The 19,203-nt window shown below is 67.3% G+C and overlaps 1 protein-coding gene across 2 annotated transcripts; it reads right to left on the reverse strand.

Annotated features, from left to right (window-relative positions):
• Positions 1–718: 718 nt before the first annotated feature.
• On the reverse strand, positions 719–18,188 carry LOC123345562 (valine--tRNA ligase-like). Of its 2 annotated transcripts, none has more exons than XM_044982537.1 (31): positions 18,069–18,188; positions 16,392–16,780; positions 15,831–15,974; positions 15,070–15,220; positions 14,484–14,647; positions 13,684–13,768; positions 11,645–11,745; positions 11,251–11,378; positions 10,415–10,579; positions 10,213–10,294; positions 9,644–9,763; positions 9,444–9,552; positions 8,547–8,635; positions 8,337–8,427; positions 7,791–7,915; positions 7,290–7,393; positions 6,487–6,645; positions 6,147–6,237; positions 5,570–5,675; positions 5,344–5,414; positions 4,896–5,021; positions 4,685–4,789; positions 4,320–4,388; positions 4,132–4,210; positions 3,430–3,557; positions 3,074–3,229; positions 2,600–2,806; positions 2,117–2,228; positions 1,844–2,019; positions 1,317–1,466; positions 719–942 (listed from the first exon to the last, which is right to left on the reverse strand). In XM_044982537.1, exons 2-31 carry the CDS (start codon positions 16,749–16,751, stop codon positions 874–876), a joined length of 3,822 nt encoding a protein of 1,273 aa, XP_044838472.1. In that variant the 5' UTR covers positions 16,752–16,780; positions 18,069–18,188; the 3' UTR covers positions 719–873. The 2 variants fall into 2 exon arrangements, with proteins under 2 accessions (XP_044838472.1, XP_044838471.1); XM_044982536.1 differs by lacking the exon at positions 18,069–18,188 and adding an exon at positions 17,100–17,235.
• Between the last annotated feature and the right edge of the window lie 1,015 nt (positions 18,189–19,203).

Here is a 19,203-nt window from a genome sequence, read left to right on the forward strand (position 1 = left end):
GGGCCGCTACCAGGGGAGGAAAATCCTAGTGGGGAAACTGAGGCACAGAGCCAGGAATAGACTCGAGCAGTCAGGGCTCCCAGCCCCCCGCTCCTCGCTGATGTATCCCACCGGCCCCCACTCCCCTCCCCTCCCAGAGCCAGACAGAGAACCCAGGAGTCCTGGCCCTCAGCCACCCCCCATTACCCTTCCCTGGACTCCTGGGCCCCACTCCCTGCCCTCCCAGGGGCGACAGCGCTGCGTTACCATCCCGGACGCCTGGGTCCCATGCCCTCCCCCCACCTGCACTGCGGCTCAGCCGAGCGGGTCCCTGGCCAGGGCCCAGCGCTGAGTCACCCCGGCCTGGCAGAGACAGACCAGGGAAAGCGGCCTCCAGGGGGCGCCAGCGACCCAGCCAGCCCAGCCCCACAGCTAGGGGGCAGGGGGTCTGGCTGGGGTCTGGCCTCCCTCCCCCTAAACCCCACATCCCCCCCACCAGGACACTTCTCCCCCCCCCAAAGAGCCCAACGGCCCCTGTCCCCTTTGGGGTCCGAATGCCCCGGTGTTGGGGGGGGTAGGGTGAGTCAGACACGGTGCCCCACATCGAGGGAGAATAAAAGCCCACCTGCTGCTAGTGGCGGAGGGAGCTCCCCCCTGGGGAAAGCCCCGGCTCAAATCCCGCCCCAGCACCCCCCACGGCGCAGCCCCCAGCCCCACACACCCCAAGGAAGACCTGGGCTTTTCTAAATCGGCAAAATAGTTTAATATCTCCAAAAAAAAATAGATTTGGCAGGGGGTGGGGGGCAGGAAATCGGAGAGCGGCGGTGGGGGGGAAATTAAGTCAGCCGTGGGGCAGCCCCCCAGCGGGGGGAGGAGCTGTGGGGTCCGTCTGTCTCAGATCATCCTCTGGAAAGTCTCCATCGCCTCCGTCACCTTCTGCAGCTCGGTCCGGCTCTGCTGCAGCTGCGGGGGACACGCGGCCGGGGGTGAGGGGGGGACACGCGGCCGGGTTCCCCCAGCACAGAGCCTCCCCCAGCTTCCCTGCCCGGCCCCCCCATAACAGTGTCCCCTGCTCCCGAGTCCCCCCAGCAACCCCTGCCTGGCCCCCCACATCACAGCACCTCCATCTCCCCCTTCCCAGCCGTGTCCCCCCAGCACAGCGCCCCATTCCCCCTGCACAGCATCTCCTCCCAAGCCCCCCAGAACAGCCCCTCACTCGCAGCGCCCCCTAGAGCCCCGAGAAGGAACGTCCCTTCCTGACCTCAGCGGGGGGGGGGGGGGGGGGGCTGCCCTGAAGCATGAGGATGGAGCCCCCTGCTGGGGGGTCAGCCGGGTACCTTGGCAGCGTCGGACTCCTGGACCTTGGGGGGCACCTTGGTGCCGTAATCGGGGGTCTCCATCCGCTCCCGCAGCCGCTCGATCTGCTTCTGCAGCTCGCCCTGCTTCCCGGCCAGCTTGGCGATCTCCTTCTCCGCGTCGATCAGACCCTGGGGGGGGGCAGAGCCCTGCCCGTCAGCCGCCCGGACGCCGGGGTCCCGCTCGCTGGGGAGAGCCCCCCCACAGGGCCATCCCAGACCCTGTCCCTGGCTGCGGTTCTGTGGGGAGAGCCCCCCTGCAGGGCTGTGCTGGATGCCAGGGTCCCGCTCGCTGGCTGCAGCCGTCTAGGGGAGAGCCCCCCACAGGGCCACCCGGACACCTGGGTCCTGCTCACTGCTCTGGTCGTCTAGGGGAGACCCCCTGCAAGGCCACCCGGATGCCTGGGTCCCGCCTGCTGGCTCCAGCCGTCTAGGGGAGACCCTCCCGGACACCTGGGTCCAATCCCTGTGCTGCCAGCCCGGACGCCTGGGTCCCCGGCCCCTCTCACCTTGAGCAGCAGGTGGACGGTGCACTTGTCGGAGGCGACGGCCACGGCGCAGCCAGCGGGGGGCGCCTCGCCCGGGCCCAGCACCCGCACCAGGCCGGAGGAGGAGAGGCTGCGGATGTAGGCGGAGCAGCGGCTGGCGGCGTCGCCCGCGCCCGAGTCCAGGCACTGCAGGAAACCTGGGGGGGGCGACGGGAGAGAGGTCAGGGGGTGCTGGGGGAGGGGTCAGAGATCAGCGGGGGGGGGGCAGATCTCCCCCCCCAGGCGGATACCCACAGTCGGCTCTGGTCCGGGTGAGGTTGTAGTCGGCCCGCAGGGAGCGCACGGCGCGGACGATGCCCAGCGAGAACTCGACCGAGCCCTCCAGCCCCCCGTCCCGCCAGCAGAACTGGAGCGGAGAGGAGAGGAGAGGGTTAACGGTGCCCCTCACTCCCGACCCGCAGCCCCTGCCAGCCCAGCCCAGCCCCCCCCGCCCTGCCGGTGCCCCTCACTCCCGACCCGCAGCCCCTGACAGCCCACCCCCTCCTCCCCAAGCTCTGCCGGTGCCCCTCACTCCCGACCCGCAGCCCCTGACAGCCCACCCCCTCCTCCCCAAGCTCTGCCGGTGCCCCTCACTCCCGACCCGCAGCCCCCTGCCAGCCCAACCCTGCCCCTCCCCCCCAGCTCTGCCGGTGCCCCTCACTCCCGACCCGCAGCCCCTGGGTCCCTGCCCCCCCCCGCCCCGCGGGTGCCCCCCCCCGCCCCGTGGGTGCCGGTTACCTGCTCGGGGCTGGGGTAGGGGGTGACGCAGATGCTGGGGGGCGCGTGGGGGGCGCGGCGGGGCAGGCGCTGGAAAAGCTCCTCGCTGACGAAGGGCATGAAGGGGGAGAGGAGCCGCAGGCCGGCGTCCAGGCAGGTGTAGAGGGTGCAGCGCGCGGCCGCCACCGCAGCCGCCTGCCCCTCGGCGAACACGGGCTTCAGGCACTCCTGGGGGGGGGGGGGAGAGAGACAGGTCAGCGCCGGCGCCCCCTGAGGGGGGGACAGGCCCCATCTCCCAGAGCCTCCCCGGTCCCTGCCCCATCTCCCCCACCCCAGCCAACCGGGACCTGGTGTCCCTGGGTGGGAAAAGCCCCCCCCCCGCCCCAGCCAGCCAGGAGCCGGCGTCTCTGGGGGGGGAGCCCCGTGTCCCATCTCCCCTGCCCCACACCCCCTGCCAGCCCTGTGCCCAGGGCCCCCCCCGCCAGGCCCCCTTACCAGGTAGACGTCGCAGAGCTCGTACAGCCAGAAGTTGTAGACGGCCGTGGTGACGCCCGGGAAGTCGTAGGCCCGGAACCCGGCGTCGCTCAGCTCCACGGCCAGGCTGAGCCGGCTCAGGATCCAGCGGTCGATCAGGCTCTCGGCGCCGCTGGGCTGCAGCCGGGGACGAGACGCCGCTGAGCGGGGAGGGCGGGCGGGGGCTGCGGGCAGCGGGGGGCTCGGCAGGGGACACAGGGGGCAGTGGGCCACGGGGGGGGCAGCAGGGGGCACCGGGGCGAGGGCTCAGCAGGGGGCACCAGGTGGGCACCTGGCAGGGGGACAACAGGGGGTGCCGGGCCGCGGGTCCCTCTCACCTCCGGTCCGGGCGGGGGCTGGAACCCGGCCCCCAGGCCGCGGACAGCGAATTTGGTGGCGTTCCAGAGCTTGTTGCAGAAGTGCCGGTAGCCCAGGATGCGGTTCACGTCCAGGTTGATGTCGCGGCCTGGCGGGCGAGGCAACGGGGGGGGGGGGGAACGAAGTGGGAATTTGCGTCGTGTTTTCATGAGGCCGACGCGTGCCTCAGTTTCCCTGGGGCTCAGCATGGGAAGAGTTAAGGAGCCAGGACAGGGCCTGGCGGGGTTCACATCTCTGGGGTGGTGCAAATAGGGCACTATAGGGCGAGCTGAAACCGACCCACGGCAATGGGTGGCCGGCCCCAGCTGTGGACATGGGGCAGAGCCAGGCCGCGAGCTGGAGAACGAAGGGGGCAGGTGACTGGGGGCAGGGCGGTGCTGTGGGGAGAGACACCGGTGCCCACAGACAGGGAGACGGAGCCAGAGACCAAGAGGGAATTGTCTGTTGTGTTTTTATGGCACCTGGGCGTGCCTCAGTTTCCCTGTGTAGGTTGCACGGCTCCCCCAGGGGTGCCAAAGGGTCCCGGAGCAGCGCAGAAGGGGTTGGCTGGGGGCAAACTCAGCCCTGATCCACCGAGGGGCCGGGGAGCTGCGGGGGCAGGCGGGGCTGGGAGCAGGGGGGCCGGCCCCACGGCAGGGCTCTCGGGGCAGCCGGGAACTCACCCTGGGAGGTGTACGCGCAGAGGGCGAAGCGCAGGGCGTCCGTGCCGCACTCCGGGATCCCGGCGGGGTAATCGCTTTTCTGGGGGGATGGGAAGAGGGGGATCAACTCCCAGCCAGCCCCATTGTCCCCCCCTCCGTGCCCCCCACATGCAGCCCCACGGGTCCCCGCTCCCCCCCAAGCACCTCACCTGGCCCTGCCGGGCTCGCTCCACCTCAGCCGGCTCCAGGTTGCTCTCCAGGAGCTGCGCGTGCAAACCCTGCGGGGAGAGAACGGATACGGCTCAGGACGGTGCCAACCGGGGGGACATGGGCCCAGGCTGCCAAGAGCCTGAGCCCATTGCCCAGAGAGCCGCGCGCTGCCCCAGGAATCACCACGGGCCGTTAACTCTGAAACCTACTGATGGACAGCTTCCGGCTAACCCCGCCCTAGGCACAGCCGGGGAGCCCCCTGCCGATCCAGGGGGCTGTCGGGCTACAGGGCAGGGGAGGGGGGTTCAGTTACATCTGGGAGGATGGGTTGGGGGGGGCAGATGCCCCCCCCCCCAGCGGTTACCTCCAGCGTGATCCCGCTGATCACGTCCAGCGGGTCGATGACGTTGCCTAACGACTTGCTCATTTTCCTGCCGTGGGCGTCGCGGACGACGGCGTGAAGGTAAACCTGAAACACAGCCAGGCGGGGCGGGGTCAGGGCGGCCCGAGGCCCCCGGGCGGGGCTGGGGGGGCGCCGTGCTGGCGGGGGGGGGGGCGCCGTGCCCCGCTCTCACCTCGCGGAAGGGCAGTTTGCCCGTCAGCTTCAGCCCCAGCATGACCATCCGCGCCACCCAGAAGAAGAGGATGTCGTGGCCTGTCTCCAGCAGGGTCCCCGGGTAGAAAACCGTCAGGTCTTCGCTCTGCCGGGACAGACAGACGGTGACGGGACCGAGCCGGACGCCTGGGTCCCATTCCCCAGCCCCACCGGGGTGAGCCCCCTGTGCTGCCATCCCGGACGCCTGGGTTCCTTGCCATCCCCCATCCCTCCCGAGGGGTGAGCGCCCCGGACGCCCGGGTCCCATTCCCCAGCCCGGTCTCCGCCAACCCCCACCTAGGTGTGGTGCCCTGTGCTGCTCACCCGGACACCTGGGTCCCATTTCCACCCCCCAGCCCCTCCCAGAGGTGAGCGCCCTGCGCCCCTGTCCCGGATGCCTGGGTCCCCTCCCCGCGTCGCAGACTCACAGCGTTGGGCCAGCCGAAGATGGAGAACGGGAAGAGGCCGGAGGAGAACCAGGTGTCCAGGACGTCGTCGTCTGGGAACGAGAGCGATGGACAGACGGACGGATGTTAGTACAGGAGCCCAGGGCGCGTGCCAGGCGACCGGCAGGGGGCGCTGTTCTCAAAGCAGATGCCCCTCACTCCCGACCCGCAGCCCCAGGACCCCCCCTCCACCCGCTCTCCGCCATACCTTGCCGCAGCGAGATCTTGTCCGGGGTCACCCCAAAGGCCTTGGCCGCTTTGTCCTTGGCCTCCTCTTCGCTCCGCCCGCTCACCCAGTATCGGCCGTCCGTGTCCTGGGAGGGGGGTCACCATACGTCAGACCAATGGGCCCATCGACCCCGGCGTCCCACCCCTCCCGGCTCAGAGCCCTGGGCCCATCGACCCCGGCATCCCGCCCCTCCCGGCTCAGAGCCCTGGGCCCATCGACCCCGGCGTCCCGCCCCTCCCGGCTCAGACCCCTGGGCCCATTGAACGCCCCGGTGTCAGGCCGTACTCCCCAGTTCAGACCCCTGGGCCCATCGACCCCGGCGTCCTGCCCCTCCCGGCTCAGACCCAGGGCTCTAGCCGGCTCAGTTTCCCCCATTACATAAGCCTGTTGCAGTGAGTTCCGCAGGTTAACGTGAATCAAAGCTGAATTCCCTTGTGTCAGTTTGTTTCCTCCTGCTGCCCCCCAATACTGCCCCACACCCATGGTTTTGGGGTGGGCACTGACAGAGATTCGGTCCCCTCCCCAACTATTTCCTGGGGTTTCTGTGCCCCCTCACCTCTCCTGCGGGCACCGAGGGGTCGTCGACAGTGACGAAGTAGGCTGGGATGCGGTGGCCCCACCACAGCTGCCGGGAGATGCACCAGTCCCTGGGGGAGAAAGTGCCTCAGACGTCACCTGGGATATTACTGCCTCCTTGTGGCAGGGCAGGGCAGGGCGGATAAAAGATCTACTACTGCTGCTGTACCACAGCCAGGGAGGCAGGGCCTGGAGGGAGGAGAGGGGAGGGGAGGGAGGCAGCAGGTTCCAGCTGCACCAACGCGGAGAGGTGCATGAAATAGGTGGATAAAAGCCCTATTACCGCGGCTGCAGCGGAGGGAGCGCCCCTGGGGCCTCACCTGATGTTGTCCATCCACTGGAACCAGGTCTTGCAGTGGAAGGGGGGCAGGATGCGCAGGTCCCCGCGGCGCACGGCGTCGGCCGCCCCCCGGGCCAGCCCCTCGCAGCGCACGTACCACTGCGGCTTCAGCAGCGGCTCCACCACGTCCTTCGAGCGGCTGGAGGGTGACAAATAGTCCCTGTGTCCTTCCGCCAGCCCTATCGCTCCCCTCATGGGGCAGCCGTCCGGTGCCCCCCATATCGCTCAGGAGCCCCCCACGCTCAGGGGCCTAACCGCGCACCGATGCCCTTCACCTGTCCAAGTGACCCCTACACGATATCCCTCCGCGCCCCCCCCAATTGTCATCCACAGGCCGATATCCCTCCGCCCCCTCACACTGATATCCCTTCGTGCAATTTAGAGTGCCCCTCCCATTCCAAGTGCTGATATCCCTCCGCCCCCTCCCAGATATCCCTCCTTGGCATCCCCCTCCTCTCTGCACACGTATCCCTCCGCCACCGAGAGCCGCCCTCACCTCTCCTTCAGATACCCACCCCCTCACACCCTTCCTGATGCACAGATATCCCTCCGCCCCTTGCACCCCGACTCCTTGTATCCCGCCGCCTCCCGCCCCCCTCTGCACTCAAACACGGCCCCCTACACCATCAGCCCACCCCTCAAAATAGTCCCCCACTGGCAAATCACTGCCCCTTCACAGATACCCCTTCACAGATACCCCTCCGCCTCCCTTAGTAAGTGCTGCTCTAACTCCTACCCCCCTATGAGGGTATCCCTCCGCCCCATCAAAGAGTCCCCCCTCACCTGCACACCGGCACCACCATGGGGTTGTCCTTGACTTCCTTGAATAGTCCCTTCTGCTTCAGGGCCTCCAGCACAGCCCCCCGGGCCTCAAACCGCTTCATACCCTGCATTGGGGGGAGCAAGGAGGGTCAGACCCCCAGGGCTCATCCAGCCTGGTATCCCACCGCTACCACCACAGATCAGACCCCCAGGGCTCATCCAGCCTGGTATCCCACTTCTGCCACCACAGATCAGATCCCACATCAGGGCTCATCCAGCCTGGTATCCCACCTCTGCCATCATAGATCAGACCTCCAGGGCTCATCCAGCCTGGTATCCCACTACTGCCACCACAGATCAGACTCCGCACGGGGGCCCATCCAGTCTGGTATCTCCTGGCCCAGATCAGACCTAAGAATTCCCCAGCCCCAGTTTGATGCCCCACTGCTGACACCACCAGTCCAAGCCCTGGGCGCATCCAGCTCAGTATCCACCCCCCCAGCCTGCTGGTCCCCCCCATACCAGGAAGGGGGGAGGCACATTGATGAGGCACCCGCTGTCATCGATGATGGTGACGCAGTCCAGGCCGTGGCGCTGCCCCACCTCGTAGTCGTTGTGGTCGTGGGCCGGGGTGATCTTCACCGCGCCTGGGGGTGGGGGCAGGTGTCAGACATGCCTCGTGATTCGCTGCAGCCCCGGGGCTCCTCCCCTTTCACCCCCAGCCTCACTCCACTCCCCAGGTACTGACCTCGCCGAGACCCCACCCACAACCCTGGGACCTGACCCCAGCCCCATATTCACTCCACGCCCCATAGCCCCTCCCATGACTCTGGGCCCCGCCCCCCCAAGTCCCTCCACCCCCCCTTGGCTGGGCCCCTCCTGTGTTTCACATCACACCTCCCTAGGCCCCGCCCCCATTCACTAGGCCCTGGCCCCATTGGGTCCTTTGTCAGGTCCCGCCCCCACTCCATTAGGCCCCTCCTCTCCTCCCTCTTAGGCCCCTCCCCAGCCCTTGGCCCCACCTCTCCTCCAGGCCCCGCCCCCGCCCCAGGCCCCGCCCCCACGTACCAGTCCCGAAGCCCATGTCCACGAAGTCGTCGCAGACGATGGGCATGCGCCGCCCGGTGAAGGGGTGCAGGACGCGCTTCCCATGGAGATGCTGGAACGGGGAGGAGACGAGGGGGTCACTTGGGAGACCCCAAAACCAGACACCCCCAGGGGTCACCCAGCCACCCCCTCCCTCCCCAAGCTCACACGCTCCCCACCCAGGGCAGGTACCTGGTAGCGGGGGTCCTGCGGATGCACCGCCACGGCCGTGTCCCCCAGCATGGTCTCCACCCGCGTCGTCGCCACGACAACCTCCTCGTCTGTGGGGAGAGAGTCAGACGGTGAGACCCCCCCCGGAGCCAGCCTGACCCCCACCCCGGATCAGAACCGGCACCCCCTACAGAAGACAGGCCTCGTGCCCCGGATCAGAACCGGCGCCCCCAACTGGGGACAGGCCCCGTGCCCCATTCCTGGTCCCCCTGTCCTGGATCAGAACCAGAGCTCCCTACAAGGGACAGGCCCTGTGCCCCATTCCCTGCCCCTCCCCACTCCGGATCAGAACCGACGCCTCCTACAGGGGACAGGCCCCGTGCCCCGTATCAGAACCGGCGCCCCCAACTGGGGACAGGCCCCGTGCCCCATTCCCTGCCCTGGATCAGAACCGGTGCCCCCTACGGGGGACAGGCCCCATTCCCTGCCCCCTCCCAGATCAGAACCGGCGCCCCCTACAGGAGACAGGCCTCGTGCCCCGGATCAGAACCGGTGCCCCCAACTGGGGACAGGCCCCGTGCCCCATTCCCTGCCCCGGATCAGAACCGGTGCCCCCTATGGGGGACAGGCCCCATTCCCGGCACCCCTGTCCTGGATCAGAACCAGAGCTCCCTACCAGGGACAGGACCCATGCCCCATTCCCTGCCCCTCCGGATCAGAACCGGCGCCCCCTACAAGGGACAGGCCCTGTGCCCCATTCCCTGCCCGCCCCGGTTCAGAACCGGCGCCCCTTACAGGGGACACACCCTGTGTCCCATTCCCTGCCCCCCTGAGCCAGCCAGTCCCCGCCCTGGGGCCAGATCGGAGGGAAAAGGCCCCGTGTCCTGTTCTCTGCCCTGCCCCCCTCCCTGGCCCTACCTGAGTCCTCGAGCTTGTAGGCGAATGACACCAGCACCCCAAATTCCACCTTGTCCTTGTACCCGGGGACGGGCAGGAGGGTCCGGCCAGGCAGCTCCTTCTTATCCACCTGGGGGCGGGAGCCGAGACGTCACCGACCCTCCCGCAAGCCCCTCTAGCTGGACCCCCCGCCCCCACCAGCTCCACGTCCCCCCACACACCTCGATGTCAGAGATGGCAGAGTGCAGGGTGCAGGACCAGTTGACCAGACGTTTGCTGCGGTAAATCACCCCCTCCTCGTGCAGCCGGATAAAGGCTTCCTGCACAGCGTAGGACAGTTTCTGCGGAGGAGCAAGAGGAGAGGTGAGATCCCTGCCCCCTGCTGGAGAGACGTCAGACCACACATCCCCGTGTCCTGCGCCCCACTCTGCCACCCAGGGAGGGAGATTCTCCTACGTGCGGAGCAAGTTCCCACGGGGCCGGCTCTGACCCACACTGCCCCAGTGTGACCTCTGACTGCCCCGGGGATGGGGATCATGGGATGTTCCCCGCACTGAGGGTGTGGGGGCACGCCACTACACAGGGCAGAACTGGAGAAAGGCGGAGGAGGGGAGGTGATAGGCGTTGCATGGACCCACCTCCGGGGCCAGATGGGAGCTGGTGCCCCCTAGAGGGGACAGGCCCCTGCCCCATTCCCCGCCCCCTGAGCCAGCCAGTCCCCGCCCTGGGGCCGGGTGGGAGCCGGCGCCCCCTAGAGGGGACAGGCCCCACGGCGCACGGCAGAGCCTACCGGGTCCATCGTGAAGCAGGCTCTATCCCAGTCCATGGACGATCCGAGCTTCTTGAGCTGATGGTAGATCCTGTCGCCCTTCCTGTGGGGAGACGGAGGAGAATCAGGGGGGCGCTGTGCTGCAGGGGGCTCTCCCCTGGCAGCCGAGGCAGCGCTAGGGGGCTGTGCCGTGGGGTGGGGACACCCCGATCCCGGCACTCACTCGTTCTTCCATGTCCAGACCTCGCGGACGAACGCCTCCCGGCCCAGGTCGTGCCGCGTCTGCCCCCGCTCCCGCCACAGCTTCTTCTCCACCACCACCTGCGTGGCGATGCCGGCGTGGTCGCAGCCCGGGTTCCACAGCGTCGTCTCGCCGCGCATCCGGTGCCTGCCGGGATGCCACAGCCGGGGTGAGGGGCACCAGCAGGGCTGGGGGGAGCCCAGGGGCTGCGGGGCGGGAGTGAGGGGCACCGGCAGAGCTGGTGGGAGCCCAGGGGGCTGCGGGGCACCGGCAGAGCTGGGGGGAGCCCAGGGGGCTGCGGGGCACCGGCAGAGCTGGGGGGAGCCCAGGGGGCTGTGGGTCGGGAGTGAGGGGCACCAGCAGAGCTGGGGGGAGCCCAGGGGCTGCGGGTCGGGAGTGAGGGGCACCGGCAGAGCTGGGGGGAGCCCAGGGGGCTGCGGGGCGGGAGTGAGGGGCACCGGCAGAGCTGGGGGGAGCCCAGGGGCTGCGGGTCGGGAGTGAGGGGCACCAGCAGAGCTGGGGGGAGCCCAGGGGGCTGCGGGTCGGGAGTGAGGGGCACCAGCAGAGCTGGGGGGAACCCAGGGGGCTGCGGGTCGGGAGTGAGGGGCACCAGCAGAGCTGGGGGGAGCCCAGGGGGCTGCGGGTCGGGAGTGAGGGGCACCAGCAGAGCTGGGGGGAGCCCAGGGGGCTGCGGATCGGGAGTGAGAGGCACCGGCGGAGCTGGGGGGAGCCCAGGGGGCTGCGGGTCGGGAGTGACGGGCACCGGCAGAGCTGGGGGGAGCCCAGGGGCTGCGGGGCAGGCATGGGGGGCGTCTCACCAGCGGGTCAGGGCGTCCTGGATGGCGTTGGTGAGCGCGTGGCCCAGGTGCAGCGAGCCGGTGACGTTGGGGGGTGGGATGCACATCATGAAGAGCCCTTTGGGGTTCGGCTCCGAGACGCGCTGCCGCTGGGGGAAGCAGGGGGAGAGTCAGACTGTGTGTCAGAACCCCCGCACTGCCCCCGGAGGGTGAGTCCCTGCGAGCACACGAGGCTGAGACTTGGGAGGCCAAGGCTGGTTCCACTTCGTCGGCACCCAAAATAGCCCCACACCTGGGTCAGCGCCCCCTGCTGGAGGGGACCAGCCCTGCCCTGGGTGTCTTATCCCCCCTACTGCTCCCACACACAGGGGCCACTGGATTCCAGCCTCGGGCCCCCGCCCGGCCCCCCACTCACCCCGTACTCGGGTTTGAAGAAGCCCTGGCTTTCCCACCACGGGTACCAGGCCGCCTCCACGTACTGCGGGCTGTAGGCGTCGGGCATGGGGCCGGTCACGTCTGCAGGGGAAGGAGAGAGAGGCCTGAGCAGGAATCCCCCAGGGTCCTGATCCGCCCACCCACATGCACATCAGAGCAGTGACTGGAGACGAACAGGCAAACGTCTCTCCCCGTTAACCAGCCGGTCATCGGTCAGCCGCCGTCGCCAGCCAACCCGGCTCCAGGATCCAGAGCCCCACAAGTTCAGCATGAGCTGTCAGTCCGGCCGTTCGTCTGTTTGTCCACCCCCAACGCCTCCAACAATGCAACCATCTAATAACCCCCCTGCAAACCAACCACCCCCCATCCATCCCAACCACCCAACGACCAACCAGCCCCTCAACAACCCACCAAACAACCCACCCGCCCCCGAAACCAACCAACCCCCCAACAACCCATCCCTCCAACAACGCAACCATCCATCCACCCAATAACCCCCCTGCAAACCAACCCCCCCAATCCATCCCAATCGCCCAACGACCAACCAGCCCCTCAACAACCCAACCAACACCCCACTCGCCCCCCAAACCAACCAACCCAACAACCCATCCCTCCAACAATGCAACCAGCCATCCACCCAATAACCCCCCTCCAAACCAACCCCCCCAATCCATCCCAACCGCCCAACAACCAACCAGCCCCTCAACAACCCAACCAACACCCCACGCGCCCCCCGAACCAACCAACCCCGCAACAACCCATCCCCCCAACAACGCAACCATCCATCCACCCAATAACGCACCTGCAAACCAACCACCCCCAATCCATCCCAACCGCCCAACGACCAACCAGCCCCTCAACAACCCAACCAACACCCCACGCGCCCCCCGAACCAACCAACCCCCCAACAACCCATCCCTCCAACAACGCAACCATCCATCCACCCATAACCCCCCTGCAAACCAACCACCCCCTCCAATCCATCCCAACCACCCAACAACCAATCAGCCCCTCAACAACCCACCAAACAACCCACCCGCCCCTGAAACCAACCAACCCCCCAACAACCCATCCCCCCAACAACGCAACCATCCATCCACCCAATAACGCACCTGCAAACCAACCACCCCCGCAATCCATCCCAACCGCCCAACGACCAACCAGCCCCTCAACAACCCACCAAACAACCCACTTGCCCCCCAAACCAACCAACCCCCCAACAACCTAAGCAACCATCTACTCAACAACCCACCCAGCAACCCAACTATCCATCCATCAACACTATCAATCCCCCAAACCATCTACCACACCCCCGCCTCGAATCAGGCCGCAGAGCCGAGATCTCCAAGCCGTTCGCTCGCCGACGAGCCGGCTGGGCCCCGGGAGCCCCCGGGCGAAGGAAGCATCTCCCCAGCCCCAAGCCGGAGCCTGGTTCTGAAAACCACAAAACGACCCCGAGCGACACCCCGCATCCAGCACCCCCACCATGGATGAACCCGAAAGGTAATTTTCGACCAATCAGCAGCTCGGCCAGTCACCCCGCACGTGCCACCATCACCCGACCGTCACCCAGCCCTAACCAACCAGTGACCAGCCACCATAGCCAATAAACGCTCCATGACCAGCAACCAATCAGTTGGCCGTAGCCGGCTGCTTTAGCCAATCACCAGCCACCACACCCAACCACCTACCCACTATTAACAACCAATCGCCAGTGACCAGACGTCAGTCGCTTCCAACCAGTCACTCACCAGCAACCAACCAGATCCCAACCTCTACCTAACCAGCCGCCATCAGCCAATCCTCAACTGCCACCAAGCCACACCCCCATGACACCAATTGGGGCGGGGCAGAGGGGAGCTCCGCCTCCATCATTGGCTCCACCTCCCACTGCTGGCAGCATCCCTCAACCCCACCAGCTGAGACCAGCACCAACCTCCCCTTTGCTGTGGGGGGGCCCTGGTGCTGAGCAGCCCCCCCAGATCGCAGCCTGAATGCCTTCCCCCCGCCCCCCAGTACCTTTCTTCTCCCCCGGGTGCGTGGGGCTGTCGTAGGTCAGAACCCCGGGGTCTTTCTTCTCCTTCTTCTCGGCTTTTGCTTTTTTCTGGGAAGGATTGTGGGGAAAGGAGAGAAGAAAGGATGTGTAATGCTGCCCTTCGCCACCGGGGGCGCTGTGCTGCAGGGAGCAAGGTGGGGGGCAGCAGGGGGCGCCCGCATGCTCACTGCAGAACCCTTGTACTTCTCCCCCAACGAGTTGGGGTGGGAACCCCGGCGTCTTGGCCAGGCCCCAACTCAGCTGACTCGATTGTGCCCTCGCTAAAATGCAGCCTGTAATTTCAAAACAGCTACACGGTCCCCTGTCCCATCCCAAACTGTCGTGCAGCGTTCCACACAGCTGTTCCCCAGCCGCCCCGCCCCAGAGCTGGCTGCATCTTAGCACCAGGCAGGCCATTCCCAGGCAGCGTTCCACACAGCTGTTCCCCAGCCGCCCCACCCCAGAGCTGGCTGCATCTCAGCACCGGGCAGGCCGTCCCCAGGCAATGTTCCACACAGCTGTTCCCCAGCTGCCCTGCCCCAGAGCTGGCTGCATCTCAGCACCGGCCAGCCATCCCCAGGCAGCGTTCCACACAGCTGTTCCCAAGCCCCAGAGCTGGCTGCATCTCAGCACCAGGCAGGCCGTCCCCAGGCAGCGTTCCACACAGCTGTTCCCAAGCCCCAGAGCTGGCTGCATCTCAGCACCGGGCAGGTCATCCCCAGGCAGCGTTCCACGTGGCTGTTCCCCAGCCACCCGACCCCAGAGCTGGCCGCATTTCTCTCACCTCCCCCTGCTGCTGTTGGCTTTTCTCCTTCTTCTGCTGGAATTTCTCCAGCTTCTCTTTCTTCTTCGCCTCTTTCTTCAGCTGAGAGGCGCTCTTGACCGGGGCCTCCCCAGGGCCAGGGACTGACCCCGCTGCTGGTCCCATCTCTGCAGGCACCACACGCTCTGGGATGGGGGAGAAAAATCAGGCTGGATTGGACCCATGAGCCCCTCTAGCACAGTATCCCATGTCTACCACCATGAATCTGACCTGTGGGTCAGGCCAGCCAGGTATCCCCCCCCTGCCATTCCCCCGGCCACCCAGATCACACCAGTGGGCCCAGCCCCCAGATCAGATCAATGGGCTCATCCAAGCCGGTACCCCAACCCCAGTCCTGCCCCCAATCAGACCCATAGACCCATCCAGGCTGGTATCTCGCCCCCACCACCATGAATCTGAGCCCTGGGTCAATCCAGCCCAGTATCCCCTGTAATATCCAGTAGCAGGGAGTTCCGCAGGCCACCGCGAAGCCAACGCAGCAGGGGCATTGCAGGCGGAGGCGGCTTGGAAGCAGGTGCTCTGGGCGGGTGTTGGGGGGGTCACTTACCCTGGGTCTTCGGTTTGGGGGCGTCACCCCCACACACCTGCTCACACAGCTTCACCGGCCCCAGCACGGCCTGAAACTGGGGCTGGTTGATGCAAGTCAGGAACCAGCGCGTGACGTTGGGGTAAGGAGCCCGGCTCGGGGGATCCAGCACCTGGGGAAAGACCACAAGAGATGGGGGGGAACCATTATCAGAATGGGGGGCAAGGGAGATACCATTATGGAAACGGGGGAGGGAGAGAGGAAAATTAGGAGATACCAATATTATTCCAGGGTGGAGGAGAGAGAAAAAATCCTTAGAAAGGGGGAGAGGGAAGATACCATTATTGGAGGAGGGGGCAATATCAGGCAATACCATTATTGGAATTGAGGGGGCAGAAGATACCATTACTCAAATTCAGGAGGGGGAGGGGAATATCAGGCAATACCATCATTGGAATTGAGGGGGGAGAAGATACCGTTATTGAAATTGGAAAAGGGAGATACTACTATTGACAATAAAGGTGGTGGTGGGGGACACAAGATGGGTCCCAACCAAAACTGCCCTTCCAGTCCCACACACAGACTCTGCCAAGTCCCCCCCACCCCCACGATGTCCTAATGGCCACCCCACCTGCTCACCAGTGTGTGGGGAAGAGGGTGGGGGTATCTTGCCTTCTCAGTCCCCCCCGCCACATTTCCCACCGTTCCCCCAATGCACCCCCACCCCCACCCAGCAGCTGGGAGAATGGGTTGTGGGGCCACAGGGGAGCTGGGGCACCCACGTATTTGTAAGGCAGCAGCAGGGCGCAGGCCACGGTCACGTCCGCCAGCGTCACAGCCTCAGCCACCAGGTACGTGCGCAGCTTCAGGTGCCCGTCCAGCACGGCCAGCGCCCTGCGCAGCTCAGCCTCCGCCCGCTCCACCACCTGGGAAGGCAGAGAGACACGCCAGGGTAATGCAACAGACACGGGACCCAGGAGTCCTGGCTCCTCCCCCCACACTAACCACTAGACCCCACTCCCCTCCCTGAGAACCCAGGAATCCTGGCTCCCCCCCCCCAATAACCACTAGACCCCACTCCCTTCCCTGAGAACCCAGAAGTCCGGGCTCTGCCCCCCCCAACCACTAGACTCCACTCCCCTCCCCTAAAACCCAGAAGGCCGCCCCCCCGCTCTAACCACTAGACCCCACTCCCCTCCCTGAGAACCCAGGAGTCCGGGCTCTCCCCCCCGCAACCACTAGACCCCACTCCCCTCCCCTAAAACCCAGGAGTCCGCCCGCCCCGCTCTAACCACTAGACCCCGCTCCCCTCCCGGAGAACCCAGGAGTCCGGGCGCTCTCACCTGCTTGCTCTGCTCCACCAGACCCAGGGCGGAGAAGGCGGCTGCGCACGCGGCAGGGGCAATCTCCCCTTCAGCGTAGCTCACCCACTGCTGCACCAGCGCGGCCCCCGCTGGCCCCTGCCCCCTCAGCCGCTCCGGGCACAGGAGATGAGCCACGGCGGCCGGGCCCGAGACCCAGACCCCCGGCCGGCTCTCCAACGCCGGCAGCTTGGGCAGGGGGCAGGAGGCAGGGGGCTGCAGGGGGAGCCCCTGCTCCGGCAGCTCCACCACCTCGGGCAGCGTGGAGGCATAGCGGGCTGCGATCAGCACCCGCTGGTTCTGGAAATTGTCCGGGTGCGGGGAGAGGTACAGGGTGGGCATGGCGAGGGCTGAGCACCCCGAAGACAGACCTGGGGACGGAGACACAGAGTTGGTAAGACAAGGGGCCTTTCCCCTGCCTGGGGCACCAGTTCCCATCCCAGGGCAGGGACCAGCTGGCTCAGGGGGGCGGGGAATGGGGCAGAGGCCTGTCTCCTCTAGGGGGCACCGGCTCCCATGTGGTCCCACGGCAGGGACCAGCTGGCTTGGGGGGGCGGGGAATGGGGCAGGGGTCTGGCCCCTCTGGGGGGGGCGCTGGCTCCCATGTGGTCCCAGGGTGGGACTGGCTGGCTGGGGGGGGGGGGGCAATGGGGCAGGGGTCTGGCCCCTCTAGGGGGCGCCGGCTCCCACCTGGCCCCAGTGCTCGGCTCTGACACCGGCTGAGCTGATGCAATCCCAGTGCCAGGACCCGCCTCTGAGAATCCTCCCCCTGGGGCGGGGCCAAGGGAGCTGTCACTGGGGGGGGGCGCGATCCAAGCAACGCCCCCTCCCCAGCCAATGGCCCTAGGTACCCAGCCCCATCACCCCCCCATCACAGGATGGACCACAGGCAGCACAGAGTGGGGCAGACGGGGGTATGAACAGGGGATGGGGGGGGTGCAACTGAGGGTTGGGGGGAGCGGTACCGTCAGGATCATTTGTGGGTGCGAGAGGGAGGGGGTGTTAGGCCAGGGAGGTGGGGGGCAGGGAGGCTCTATGGGGGTGGGGGTGTCAGGGCTGGGTGCTGTGTGGCGGGGGTAAGGACAGAGCGGATGGGGTGTAGGGGAGGTGCAGGGTGTGTTTGGGGCGGGGGGGTTAGAACAGGGAGATGGGGGGCTGGGAGATCTATGGGGCAGGGGGTGTCAGGGCTGGGAGGCTGTGGGGCAGGGGAGGGGCGGGAGGTAGTGTGGGGGGCTGTGGGGCAATTGTGGGGAGTAGGACCGGGAGGTGGGGGGCTGGGAGGGTCTATGGGGCAGGAGGTGTCAGTGCCGGGGGGCTGCGGGACAGGGGAGAGTCTAGGACGGGGGTGGGGGGCTGGGAGGGTCTATGGGGCAGGAGGTGTCAGTGCCGGGGGGCTGCGGGACAGGGGAGAGTCTAGGACGGGGGTGGGGGGCTGGGAAGATCTATGGGGCAGGGGGTGTCAGTGCCGGGGGGCTGCGGGGCAGGGGAGAGTCTAGGACGGGGGTGGGGGGCTGGGAAGATCTATGGGGCAGGGGGTGTCGGTACTGGGGGGCGGGGTTCTATGGGGCAGAAGGGGGAGTGGGGGGCCGGAGGGTGTGTGGGGGGGCGGGGTCAGGGTGGTTATGGGGCGGGGGGGAGGAGGCACCAGCCCCCCGGTACCTGCGCTCCCGGCAGCTGCTCCCGGCCCCACGTGTCTCCGCCTTTGGCTGATCCCGCCTGCAGGACCCGCCCCGGGCTGCCCGCGGCGCCGCCTGATCCCGGCCTCCCCCGCGCCAGCTGCTCCCCACCCCCCGGCCCGCGCTGCCTGAGAAACCCCGAGACCTCGGGGACGCCCCCAGCCCCACGCCCCACGAGCTCAGCCGGGGGGCGGGATATTTCTGGTCAGGCACCTGCCGAGCCAGCCCCAGCCGGGGTCCTCGGCCACCCGACCGGCACTTGGAGAGCCATAGAGCGCTAAAAGCCGGTGGAGAGAGCGGCCGAGTCACGCTCCCTACAGCAAGAAACGGCCATAGAGAGGGAAAGCACCGGGAAGCGTCCCCTGCTGGCGGGAGTGAGTCACTGCAGCTCAGTGTATCGTGACTGGCGCTATAGGGAAGTGATGGGGGGTGACCAGTGGGGTGGGGGCAGGAGAAATGGGGGCTGGGGCAGGAGATCCAGCCCAGCATGGGGAGGGGAATTTCCACTGAACCTCAGAGGGCGTTGGAAACCCACCAGCCCCCACTCCCCTCCCAGAGCAGAAGAGGACCCAGGAGTCCTGAGTCCCTCCCACAAATAAAGAGCAGGGGACTCAGAGGTGCCAAAAAACCTTCTGTATTGAGTCTGGTGATTAGAAAACACGATCAGAACCACTCCCCATTCACAGCTCTCGGGGATCCCCTGCTGGGAGGATGTGGGGTGTCAGGCCGTGGCATGGCCCCCTGCTGGCGGGACGGGGCTGTCAGGCCACGGGGTTCCCCTGCTGCCCCCCCTGCTGTGGGGATGGGCTCTCAGGCCACAGGGTTCCCCTGCTGGCCTTGTGCTACTGGGACAGGCTCTCAGCTGCAGGGCACCCCCTGGTGGCGGGACGGGGCTCTCAGCCTGCAGGGCACCCCCCGGCGGCCCCCTGCTGGCAGGATGGGGCTCTCGAGCCGTGGGGCACCCTCTGCTGGCGGGACGGGGCTGTCAGGCCGCAGGCACCCCCTGCTGGCCCCCTGCTGGCGGGACGGGGCTCTCAGACCACAGGGAGCCCCCTGCGGGCAGGACGGGGCTCTCAGGCCACGGGGCGCCCCCTGGTGGCCCCCTGCTGGCGGGACGG

This window comes from Mauremys mutica, chromosome 12 (genome assembly GCF_020497125.1).
Source record: "Mauremys mutica isolate MM-2020 ecotype Southern chromosome 12, ASM2049712v1, whole genome shotgun sequence".
NCBI classification, from domain to species: domain Eukaryota; kingdom Metazoa; phylum Chordata; order Testudines; family Geoemydidae; genus Mauremys; species Mauremys mutica.